We start from the raw sequence: 12,062 nt of genomic DNA on the forward strand, positions 1-12,062 counted from the left end.
TAAGTTATTCGATAAAGTGGTGTTGAAGCCGTTAAAACCATAATAGGCCTTAAAAGATTTTGATAAAATCCATTGTGTCTCATCCTGAGCGCTAATAATAAGATATGTGACCTTTCAGTAATGAGATGACAAAACGAAAAACGTGAGATATGGGCAAGTTGACCAAAGTAAGAGAAATATAAGCGAAGTTCAATAAGCCATTGTTTATTTAAAAATCAAACATTTTAAAATGTCAAAGCGACCATAAGCTTTTGATTAAAACCAGATACATTATTTTTGAACTGCTAAGGAAGCATTTTGAAGAAATCATCAGTGAGCTTGGATTTGAACTGTTCTCTTCTATAATTAACATAAAAAAGATTGAAAATTTTAAAACCGATTTGATTGAAAAACGAAATTTTTTTTGGATTGTAACAGTTCAAGATTGTGATAGCGGTTTTCGGGAATCTACTTCTGGCGAATTCAATCAAAATGGCTTAAAGAAGCTTATTTCGTGCAATTTTTGATGAAAAAAGCTGATTTTTTGAAATATTTAGACAAAATTTTAGCTCAAAAAATTAAGTAAAAATAGTCAACAAAACTTTTTGGTCTTTAAAAATGAAATCGACAACACTATTGTTAACAAAGCTAATAAATTTCTATTAAAATTGAAGAAATTTTAAGCAAAAATTCCAGGAAATGTGAATGAAAATAACGCAAATCGCTCAAACATTCACAAAAATTTTAACCTCGATAATTCGCTCTACAAAGCGTAATTAAAAAAATATTTTATTCCATATTTTACGCTGGATGGGCTTTCTAATGATACCACTCACAACTCTCTACAATTATATCGATTGACCAAAATTGACTGAACAAAAAAACATGAGTATATAGTCACCCCCTCCCCCTCAGGAGGGGTCGGAACAAAAATCTTGTCACGAACAACACCAGTAGAGAATCTGAGAATCTTTAGATGTAGTCTTGACATTCAAGTAGAATTAATATCTTGAATTCGCCTGAAGTGAGCAAAGTCCCTTTTGGATGCAGGTTTGGACTTGCCACAGAAAATCCAACTACAATTTGACTTTGAACGCTACCCTTTGACTGAAGAGTTTATGAAGAGATCTGAAATAGAACAGCCGGAAGACGCCGAACCGACCCAAAGTCGAACCAGATTTAGACCCGGGATCACTGAAAACTAAATACTAAACAGCAATAAAAACAGCCAAAAATAAGAGGCTATTAAAAAGTATTTCTTTCAATTATTCTAAAATTATTCTATTTCAATTCTAAAATTATTTCAATAATTAGTTAAAGTTACAACAGCACAAAATTCATTCCAATCAATTTTTTTAAAAAAAATACCAATCCTAAAAGGACGAACAATTGCCAGAAAGAAATTCTCTATAGACTGTAAGCACTCGATAATAAATAAGCCAACTTAAATTGTATAAAATGACAAAAAATAGCTCAAAATTCGATCTTAAATTCTAAACATAACAGACTAGCGTCAGGCGAATTGCTCTCAAACGACCGGCGAGCGGTTGCCTTCTGTAAGAGCCAGCTGGGGCTTAGCAGCATGCCGGTTGGGGGTAACCGTTGTATGTTTGTGTTAGTGTGTGTGTGGGGGGTGACAGGTGTGCGTCTGTCTGTGTGGTGGTGGTGGGGTGGGGGCAAGCGTTGGGAGGGGCGTCAAGCGATGGGGGGAGTAGACTTGCGAAGGCTAGATGAGACAGTGGTGCAAATCGACAGGTGGAGGAGGGCCGACAATGTGAGTTCAGGAGGGTAATGGGGGCGAGAGCTCATGGCGAAGAAGGGTAGCTGAGGGTGTCAAACTTTTAAGATTAAGAACCGCTCTTCACACCATAAAATGGACACTAAGCTACAAGTTGACCAAAGTAAGAGAAATATAAGCGAAGTTCAATAAGCCATTGTTTATTTAAAAATCAAACATTTTTAAATGTCAAAGCGACCATAAACTTTTGATTAAAAAACCAGATACATTATTTTTGAACTGCTGAGGAAGCATTTTGAAGAAAACATCAGTGAGCTTTGATTTGAACTGTTCTCTTCTATAATTAGCATAAAAAAGATTGAAAATTTTAAAAACGATTTGATTGAAAAACGAAATTTTGTTTTGGATTGTAACAGTCCAAGATTGTGATATTGGTTTTCGGGAATCTACTTCTGGCGAATTCAATCAAAATGGCTTAAAGAAGCTTATTTCGTGCAATTTTTGATGAAAAAAGCTGATTTTTTGAAATATTTAGACAAAAATTTAGCTCAAAAAATTAAGTAAAAATAGTCAACAAAACTTTTTGGTCTTTAAAAATGAAATCGACAACACAATTGTTAACAAAGTTAATAAATTTTTATTAAAATTGAAGAAATTTTAAGCAAAAATTCCAGGAAATGTGAATGAAAATAACGCAAATCGCTCAAATATTCACAAAAATTTTAACCTCGATAATTCGCTCTACAAAGCGTAATTAAAAAAATATTTTATTCCATATTTTACGCCGGATGGGCTTTCTAATGATACCACTCACAACTCTCTACAATTATATTGATTGACCAAAATTGACTGAACAAAAAAAACATGAGTATATAGTCACCCCCTCCTCCTCAGGAGGGGTCGGAACAAAAATCTTGTCACGAACAACACCAGTAGAGAATCTGAGAATCTTTAGATGTAGTCTTGACATTCAAGTAGAATTAATATCTTGAAATCGCCTGAAGTGAGCAAAGTCCCTTTTGGATGCAGGTTTGGACTTGCCACAGAAAATCCAACTACAATTTGACTTTGAACGCTACCCTTTGACTCAAGAATTTATGAAGAGATCTGAAAGAGAACAGCCGGAAGACGCCGAACCGACCCGAAGTCGAACCAGATTTAGACCCGGGATCACTGAAAACTAAATACTAAACAGCAATAAAAACAGCCTAAAATAAGAAGCTATTAAAAAGTATTTCTTTCAATTTAAAATTATTCTATTTCAATTCTAAAATTATTTCAACAATTAGTTAAAATTACAACAGCACAATATTAATTCCAAACAATTTTTTTTTAAAATACCAATACTAAAAGGACGAATAATTGCCAGAAGGAAATTCTCTATAGACTGTAAGCACTCGATAATAAATAAGCCAACTTAAATTGTCTAAAATGACAAAAAATAGCTCAAAATTCGATCTTAAATTCTAAACATAACAGACTAGCGTCAGGAGAATTGCTCTCAAACGACCGGCGAGCGGTTGCCTTCTGTAAGAGCCAGCTGGGGCTTAGCAGCATGCCGGTTGGGGGTAACCGTTGTATGTTTGTGTTAGTGTGTGTGGAGGGGGTGACAGGTGTGCGTCTGTCTGTGTGGTGGTGGTGGGGTAGGGGCAAGCGTTGGGAGGGGCGTCAAGCGATGGGGGGAGTAGACTTGCGAAGGCTAGATGAGACAGTGGTGCAAATCGACAGGTGGAGGAGGGCCGACAATGTGAGTTCAGGAGGGTAATGGGGGCGAGAGCTCATGGCGAAGAAGGGTAGCTGAGGGTGTCAAACTCAAACATTTTTAAATGTCAAAGCGACCATAAGCTTTTGATTAAAAAACCAGATACATTATTTTTGAACTGCTGAGGAAGCATTTTGAAGAAAACATCAGTGAGCTTTGATTTGAACTGTTCTCTTCTATAATTAGCATAAAAAAGATTGAAAATTTTAAAAACGATTTGATTGAAAAACGAAATTTTGTTTTGGATTGTAACAGTCCAAGATTGTGATAGTGGTTTTCGGGAATCTACTTCTGGCGAATTCAATCAAAATGGCTTAAAGAAGCTTATTTCGTGCAATTTTTGATGAAAAAAGCTGATTTTTTGAAATATTTAGACAAAAATTTAGCTCAAAAAATTAAGTAAAAATAGTCAACAAAACTTTTTGGTCTTTAAAAATGAAATCGACAACACAATTGTTAACAAAGTTAATAAATTTTTATTAAAATTGAAGAAATTTTAAGCAAAAATTCCAGGAAATGTGAATGAAAATAACGCAAATCGCTCAAATATTCACAAAAATTTTAACCTCGATAATTCGCTCTACAAAGCGTAATTAAAAAAACATTTTATTCCATATTTTACGCTGGATGGGCTTTCTAATGATACCACTCACAACTCTCTACAATTATATCGATTGACCAAAATTGACTGAACAAAAAAAACATGAGTATATAGTCACCCCCTCCTCCTCAGGAGGGGTCGGAACAAAAATCTTGTCACGAACAACACCAGTAGAGAATCTGAGAATCTTTAGATGTAGTCTTGACATTCAAGTAGAATTAATATCTTGAAATCGCCTGAAGTGAGCAAAGTCCCTTTTGGATGCAGGTTTGGACTTGCCACAGAAAATCCAACTACAATTTGACTTTGAACGCTACCCTTTGACTTAAGAATTTATGAAGAGATCTGAAAGAGAACAGCCGGAAGACGCCGAACCGACCCGAAGTCGAACCAGATTTAGACCCGGGATCACTGAAAACTAAATACTAAACAGCAATAAAAACAGCCTAAAATAAGAAGCTATTAAAAAGTATTTCTTTCAATTTAAAATTATTCTATTTCAATTCTAAAATTATTTCAACAATTAGTTAAAATTACAACAGCACAATATTTATTCCAAACAATTTTTTTTTAAAATACCAATACTAAAAGGACGAATAATTGCCAGAAGGAAATTCTCTATAGACTGTAAGCACTCGATAATAAATAAGCCAAATTAAATTGTCTAAAATGACAAAAAATAGCTCAAAATTCGATCTTAAATTCTAAACATAACAGACTAGCGTCAGGAGAATTGCTCTCAAACGACCGGCGAGCGGTTGCCTTCTGTAAGAGCCAGCTGGGGCTTAGCAGCATGCCGGTTGGGGGTAACCGTTGTATGTTTGTGTTAGTGTGTGTGGAGGGGGGGTGACAGGTGTGCGTCTGTCTGTGTGGTGGTGGTGGGGTAGGGGCAAGCGTTGGGAGGGGCGTCAAGCGATGAGGGGAGTAGACTTGCGAAGGCTAGATGAGACAGTGGTGCAAATCGACAGGTGGAGGAGGGCGGACAATGTGAGTTCAGGAGGGTAATGAGGGCGAGAGCTCATGGCGAAATAGGGTAGCTGAGGGTGTCAAACTTTTAAGATTAAGAACCGCTCTTCACACCATAAAATGGACACTAAGCTACAAGTTGACCAAAGTAAGAGAAATATAAGCGAAGTTCAATAAGCCATTGTTTATTTAAAAATCAAACATTTTTAAATGTCAAAGCGACCATAAGCTTTTGATTAAAAAACCAGATACATTATTTTTGAACTGCTAAGGAAGCATTTTGAAGAAATCATCAGTGAGCTTTGATTTGAACTGTTCTCTTCTATAATTAGCATAAAAAAGATTGAAAATTTTAAAAACGATTTGATTGAAAAACGAAATTTTTTGGATTGTAACAGTCCGAGATTGTGATAGTGGTTTTCGGGAATCTACTTCTGGCGAATTCAATCAAAATGGCTTAAAGAAGCTTATTTCGTGCAATTTTTGATGAAAAAAGCTGATTTTTTGAAATATTTAGACAAAATTCTAGCTCAAAAAAATTAAGTAAAAATAGTCAACAAAACTTTTTGGTCTTTAAAAATGAAATAGACAACACTATTGTTAACAAAGTTAATAAATTTTTATTAAAAGTGAAGAAATTTTAAGCAAAAATTCCAGGAAATGTGAATGAAAATAACGCAAATCGCTCAAATATTCTCAAAAATTTTAACCTCGATAATTCGCTCTACAAAGCGTAATTAAAAAAAAATTTTATTCCATATTTTACGCTGGATGGGCTTTCTAATGACACCACTCACAACTCTCTACAATTATATCGATTGACCAAAATTGACTGAACAAAAAAAAACATGAGTATATAGTCACCCCCCCCCCCCCCCTCCCCCTCAGGAGGGGTCGGAACAAAAATCTTGTCACGAACAACACCAGTAGAGAATCTGAGAATCTTTAGATGTAGTCTTGACATTCAAGTAGAATTAATATCTTGAATTCGCCTGAAGTGAGCAAAGTCCCTTTTGGATGCAGGTTTGGACTTGCCACAGAAAATCCAACTACAATTTGACTTTGAACGCTACCCTTTGACTGAAGAGTTTATGAAGAGATCTGAAATAGAACAGCCGGAAGACGCCGAACCGACCCAAAGTCGAACCAGATTTAGACCCGGGATCACTGAAAACTAAATACTAAACAGCAATAAAAACAGCCTAAAATAAGAAGCTATTAAAAAGTATTTCTTTCAATTTAAAATTATTCTATTTCAATTCTAAAATTATTTCAACAATTAGTTAAAATTACAACAGCACAATATTCATTCCAATCAATTTTTTTTTAAAATACCAATACTAAAAGGACGAATAATTGCCAGAAGGAAATTCTCTATAGACTGTAAGCACTCGATAATAAATAAGCCAGCTTAAATTGTCTAAAATGACAAAAAATAGCTCAAAATTCGATCTTAAATTCTAAACATAACAGACTAGCGTCAGGAGAATTACTCTCAAACGACCGGCGAGCGGTTGCCTTCTGTAAGAGCCAGCTGGGGCTTAGCAGCATGCCGGTTGGGGGTAACCGTTGTATGTTTGTGTTAGTGTGTGTGTGTGTGTGGGGGGGGGGGGTGACAGGTGTGCGTCTGTCTGTGTGGTGGTGGTGGGGGCAAGCGTTGGGAGGGGCGTCAAGCGATGGGGGGAGTAGACTTGCGAAGGCTAGATGAGACAGTGGTGCAAATCGACAGGTGGAGGAGGGCGGACAATGTGAGTTCAGGGGGGTAATGGGGGCGAGAGCTCATGGCGAAGAAGGGTAGCTGAGGGTGTCAAACTTTTAAGATTAAGAACCGCTCTTCACACCATAAAATGGTCTACTCAAAACAGTTTTGATGAACAGCATTCTACGAGTTTAGTAAGGCTTAGGGCTCAAAGAAAACTAATACCTTCCGAGCGCTACATGTTTATCTCGCTTTTAAGAGCCACAACTCAATTTGTCAGACAAAAAAATCGGTCAAGCGAAAAATCGCATAAAAAGGACCACAGGACTAAAATCATTGCGACCATTTTTGTTTGCTAGCCATTAAAAAAGATTAAACGGGTCAAAATACAATTACAAAATTCTGAATGTGAGTAAACCTATTTCACCTGAAACCTATTTCACTAGAGTTAAAACTAAAAACCGTTTAAGCCACACGCTATCAAAAAAATGGCGCAGCAAAATATCAAAACAATGAATGTACAAAAATGAATCTAAAAGCAAAGTCTAAAAGAATAATGATAGAAATAGAAGAGCATATAAAACAAAAACAAGTTAGCTATACATGAAGCAGAAACAGAAAAAATGGTTTTCAAAAACGAAAAATTACAAACTGTCAATTTCGTTGAATATAAAAATCAATGATTGAAACCAACAGATGAATGCAGATATTTAGGTGCTATTCTTGATGGAGAGCTGAAATACCAAAAACAGCTTAATAATGGTATCAGTAAAATGGCTATAGGCATCAGATCAATTTATTTGGTACACAATCAATTACCTTCACACGCTCGAAGAAATCTTTTTGAAAAAAAATGCTCAACATGCACAACTTCAAATAGCGAAAACTTCATTAAACAGATTTTTTGATGTTGTCCAACAAACAAACACTCAAGACAAGAAACTCGGAGATGTTGAAATTAATGTAAATAATCGTAAAAAATTTAAATCAAAATCGAGTCAAAATACAATTTTAAGAAACCTTGTTCGCATATGGAAGAAACTTCCAAGAGTTATAAGAAAGGAAAAATCAAAGAAAAACTTAAAGAAAAATTTACGAGAAAAGATGCAAAAAAGACACGGCGAATTCCAATGGCCAAAAAATTGAAAGCCTTAAAATTGTATTTTTTTATAGTTCACAAAAACCGGAAACTGAACCTTAGCTTTTATTTAGTTATTCAAAGGAAAGATGTAGCCTGTTTGATTTATAATATTAAAACATGTAACTTTAACCTTGTGGTTATTCGAAATTCTATGTTTGAGATCTGAAAACAATTAGCAAAAATATAACTCTGTGAGGCATTTGACTTTATATCCAGTATAATTCAAGCAACCTTGACTTAAAACTTTGATTTCGTTTCGATAAGATCAGAAAACAACATTTAAGCCTCGTTGAGGTTAAGAATTCCAAACTATCCTTCTTCGGCGCATGTTCTGAAGTGTTACTTACGAATAACATTTGCAGAGTTGATAAAGAATCACGAGTCCCGCTGAAAACTCCTCCATTGAATTAGAATTTATTTTTGCTAAAATCTGGTCTGCTAACTCTGGCCATTTTGTCGGAAAATCCTGTTTGCATATTGACTGAAAAGCTGTTGATAATTGGTTCCTGAAACAAAATTTCCGGTAACTTTTTGAAAATCGAAGCTGACAGCAGCTAGATTACGAATTCTGTATAAACTTTAAGACATACCTTAAAAGTTTTGGAGATCTCGCAATAGCTTCCACGATAACGCTGCGGATGAAGGTCTTATCATTTTCATGAATCGCAAAAGGCAGTTGGTCATCGACATTTTTAACTTCTTTTTCTTCCCAATAATTAGTTATCATGTTTTTGAAATAAATTGCAGCTGAAACACGAAGATTCCCTCATTGACAACATTCATAACGATACCTTCAATTATTTATAAACAATAACATTACCCGCTTGTCTGGTTGCGTGTTGTACTTGGTCATTTGTTACTACTTTCAAAATGCTCGGAGCAAAATCAATAATTTTGAAAATCTGAAACAAACAAAACATTAAAACCAGATGACATAACTCAGAAAGAAGAACAATTTTACCGTGTCAAGTTCCGCTTCTGCGTCCTTCTGCAACTCTGGGTCGAGAGAGCTTTGGAACAGACTACAAATTCGTTCTACATCCATTTCAAACTCAACAAATCAACTCATCAAATCTGGAAACAGAATTATTACAACAGATTGCAGCAGAATGTTTGCAGTTCTTATCCAACGAAAGAAAAGGCTAAATTACAATATCCGCCTATATATCAATGAATATATCTGCTTTACCTGAAAACCTGGCGATACACCCCTCGGCGTTGCAGAAGTCTTGCGCCGTATTATAAGTATTACAAAGCGCATTGAAAATCATTTGAGTTAGCTTGAAGGCAATGCAATAGTCAGCTCTGCTAGGGCAAAAGTGTGGGATTGCATATTCTATCCATTCATCTCAGCCTGCTTATAATGCTACTGACAATGAGGCCGTACTCCTAATAGATGAAAAAATGCAATTCGCTTTCAATCGACAATTAGCTTTAGAAAGATTTGTCCTGCTTTAAGCAAGGTGACTGAAAATTAGGATCTTTTCCGTTTGTGCCCCCCCAGAACGTTATGCTCCCCCCAGTGACAGAGCACGTGTCATTATATAGTAAATCATTATGTAAAAATATTGCACGTGCGTCTGGGGGTTGCAAATAATATGCACCCACTAAGCTGGGGGGCACAAACGGAAAAGATCCGAAAATTAATTTGCAGACCAATCCGACTTCTTCGAACCACCGCATGCCTGTAGTCCTCAGAAGGCACCCTCCAGAGAGATCCTATTGGCATGGCAAAGGAAGGCGTAGCCATAAACTCGAACGTAACGCAAAAACGGTCCAAGGAAGACCGCAGTGTGATAGCAAGGTAGGAGAACCAACTCGAGTTCTTCATGGATTGAATTGTTGAACAATTTTTGATTTCATAATTACAATTTTGCAAAAGCAGTTCAGTGATTCTAAGTTTTGAAGGAACTCTAACAAAAACTGAATATATGCTGATCAGAAGTAATACTTCTTACTGCTATATTAAACTTCCAATGGACGACAGGCAAATTTCTCAAGCACCTGATTACTTCAACTCATTGTACTAGGGATTACTTGTCAATCTTCTACAGAACTTACGGCGTACAACGGAGTCAGTGTATCAGTTACAATTTAGCCCATCCGATGGTACACCAAAATCAGACCACATTAAAGCGCTTCAATGGCTGTCCATAAAAAGACAAGTCCTCAAAAAAAAAATTTAGGCATCGGTTGGTTCAACATCCATGAAAAACTGAGGGGTATCTTGGAATTAGTTTTTAGTAGCAGTAGCAATGATGAGAAAAGATGAAAAAATTTGATGGCTCTTCATGTACAATTAACTTGGGCAAAATTCATTCAGTATTGAGGTTTTATAAGTCAAATAACTTGCCGTTTGAAACAGCACGACTTTTCTGAATTTTATTTGTTTGAAATTTAGTTTTTATATCCTTTTCGAGGTTGTATATAATGTATATTTTATATATAAGGCGTAAAACAATATTTAAAAAAAAATAACCGACTAACGTCGGGCGAATTGCTCTCAAACGACCGGCGAGCGGTTGGCTTCGTCAGTAGCTAGCCACATTTTATTGAAGCTAGCGTTAGCTTGATTCGACTCTGCAACTTTTAGTTTTCTAGCTTTGTGAGTGAACAAATAAAAAAAACTTATATTTAAAAATTTTGCCAAATATTCCAAAATTTAAGAGAAGCTTCCAATTTTCGCAGTGAAAATGTTCAAAACTACTTTTCTCCTGAGTTATGTCAAGAAACCGATCTGCAAGACTTGAAAAACTTCGTTGGCTAGTAATGATAGTTAAAATCTTGCTAAAATTCAAGACGTTAAAATCGTCAAAACCATTTCATTGTCTCAAGAGACTATCCGGATCTTTTCCGTTTGTGCCCCCCCCCCCAGCTTAGTGGGTGCATATTATTTGCAACCCCCAGACCCACGTGCAATATTTTTACATAATGATTTACTATGTAATGACACGTGCTCTGTCACTTGGGGGAGCATAACGTACTGGGGGGGGCACAAACGGAAAAGATCCGACTATCCAGTATCACCGTTTCAAGCTTTAAATAGTTTTACTGTCTCAAAAAGACCCTTAAACTTGGAGCATGATAATAATTTTCCGAAAATGGAAAAAAATTGAATTTTATCAAAAAAGTGCTAAAGCTGGAGTCATTAAAATATTGATAACCATTCGACTAACTCTAGAAACTATGCGACAGCTGATCATTCAACCTTGAGAGAGTCCCTAGGACCCTGGGGCCGGAAAAACTGATAGAAAATTTGCAAGCAATATCCAGAGGGGCCGGCTGTGGTGATGTATCAAGGTTGATTATACAAAACGTGTTTGAAGGTAAAAATCGTGGTGGAAGATCAGCAGTGAAGCAACCAAGATATTTGAAACTTAGGTGTGGTAACCTGTTGACAACATGCAGAAGTTTTTGGTTGCCAATTTTTGGTAACTGACCTCCCTTTGTCAACTGCCATTGAACTTATTTGTTCCATTAATCTAGAAACTATGCGACAGCTTGTCAAAAAGCTTTGGAGGAGGTCCCTAGGACCCTAGTGCCGGAAAAAATAATAAAAGGTCAAAAAAAACTTGAAAAAATTTCAAATAAATTTAAAATTTCTGGTCATAAAATCTTGAAAAACCATCCATTACATCTAGAAGCTATGCTGTAAACTAGGCTCAAACTCTAGATGATGTTATGTAGATGTTGAGGTTGGAAAAACCAATAAAATGACAAAAAACTTCAAAAAAATGAAAAAAATTAGAAGTTGCAAAAGTACTGCTAAAATATGTGATAAAATTGTATCAGATCCATGGCCAACAGACATTTTTCAGTAGCTTATTATGAAAACCTAACGGAGATTTTCTTTTAGGCTGAAAAACTGACAATAATGACATATAAACTGGCAATAGCGATAAAAAACTGACAGTATATAATGAAAAAATTTAAAATTTGCAAGTTTTGTCAAAAAATGCTGAAATTTGTTGTGTTGAAATCCGGAAAAAAAAATTTAAAACTTTTATAAATTATACAGTACCAATTTTTGAACCCGAGATGAGTTTGCTCGAGTCTTGAGGCCGGAGAATCCTGACAAACCGACAAAAACTTGAAAAAATTCAAGCTTTATAAAAAAAATTGACAAAATTTCTCATATTAAAAAATTGAAATTCATTCCATGGCAAATAAAATTAA

The 12,062-nt window shown here is 35.6% G+C and overlaps 1 protein-coding gene across 1 annotated transcript in view; it reads right to left on the reverse strand.

Moving 5' to 3' along the window:
* Positions 1-8,962, reverse strand: part of LOC142353072 (importin-7-like) — an 85,232-nt gene extending 76,270 nt beyond the window's left edge. The window contains exons 1-4 of the mRNA XM_075405266.1: positions 8,848-8,962; positions 8,707-8,788; positions 8,477-8,633; positions 8,234-8,392 (exon numbers count right to left, since the gene is read on the reverse strand). Of these exons, the coding sequence (XP_075261381.1) occupies positions 8,234-8,392; positions 8,477-8,633; positions 8,707-8,788; positions 8,848-8,931 (482 nt within the window). The 5' untranslated portion in view covers positions 8,932-8,962. The remainder of the gene's footprint in view (positions 1-8,233; positions 8,393-8,476; positions 8,634-8,706; positions 8,789-8,847) is intronic.
* Between the last annotated feature and the right edge of the window lie 3,100 nt (positions 8,963-12,062).

This window comes from Convolutriloba macropyga, chromosome 14 (genome assembly GCF_964194025.1).
Source record: "Convolutriloba macropyga chromosome 14, txConMacr16.3, whole genome shotgun sequence".
Taxonomy (NCBI): Eukaryota; Metazoa; Xenacoelomorpha; order Acoela; family Convolutidae; genus Convolutriloba; species Convolutriloba macropyga.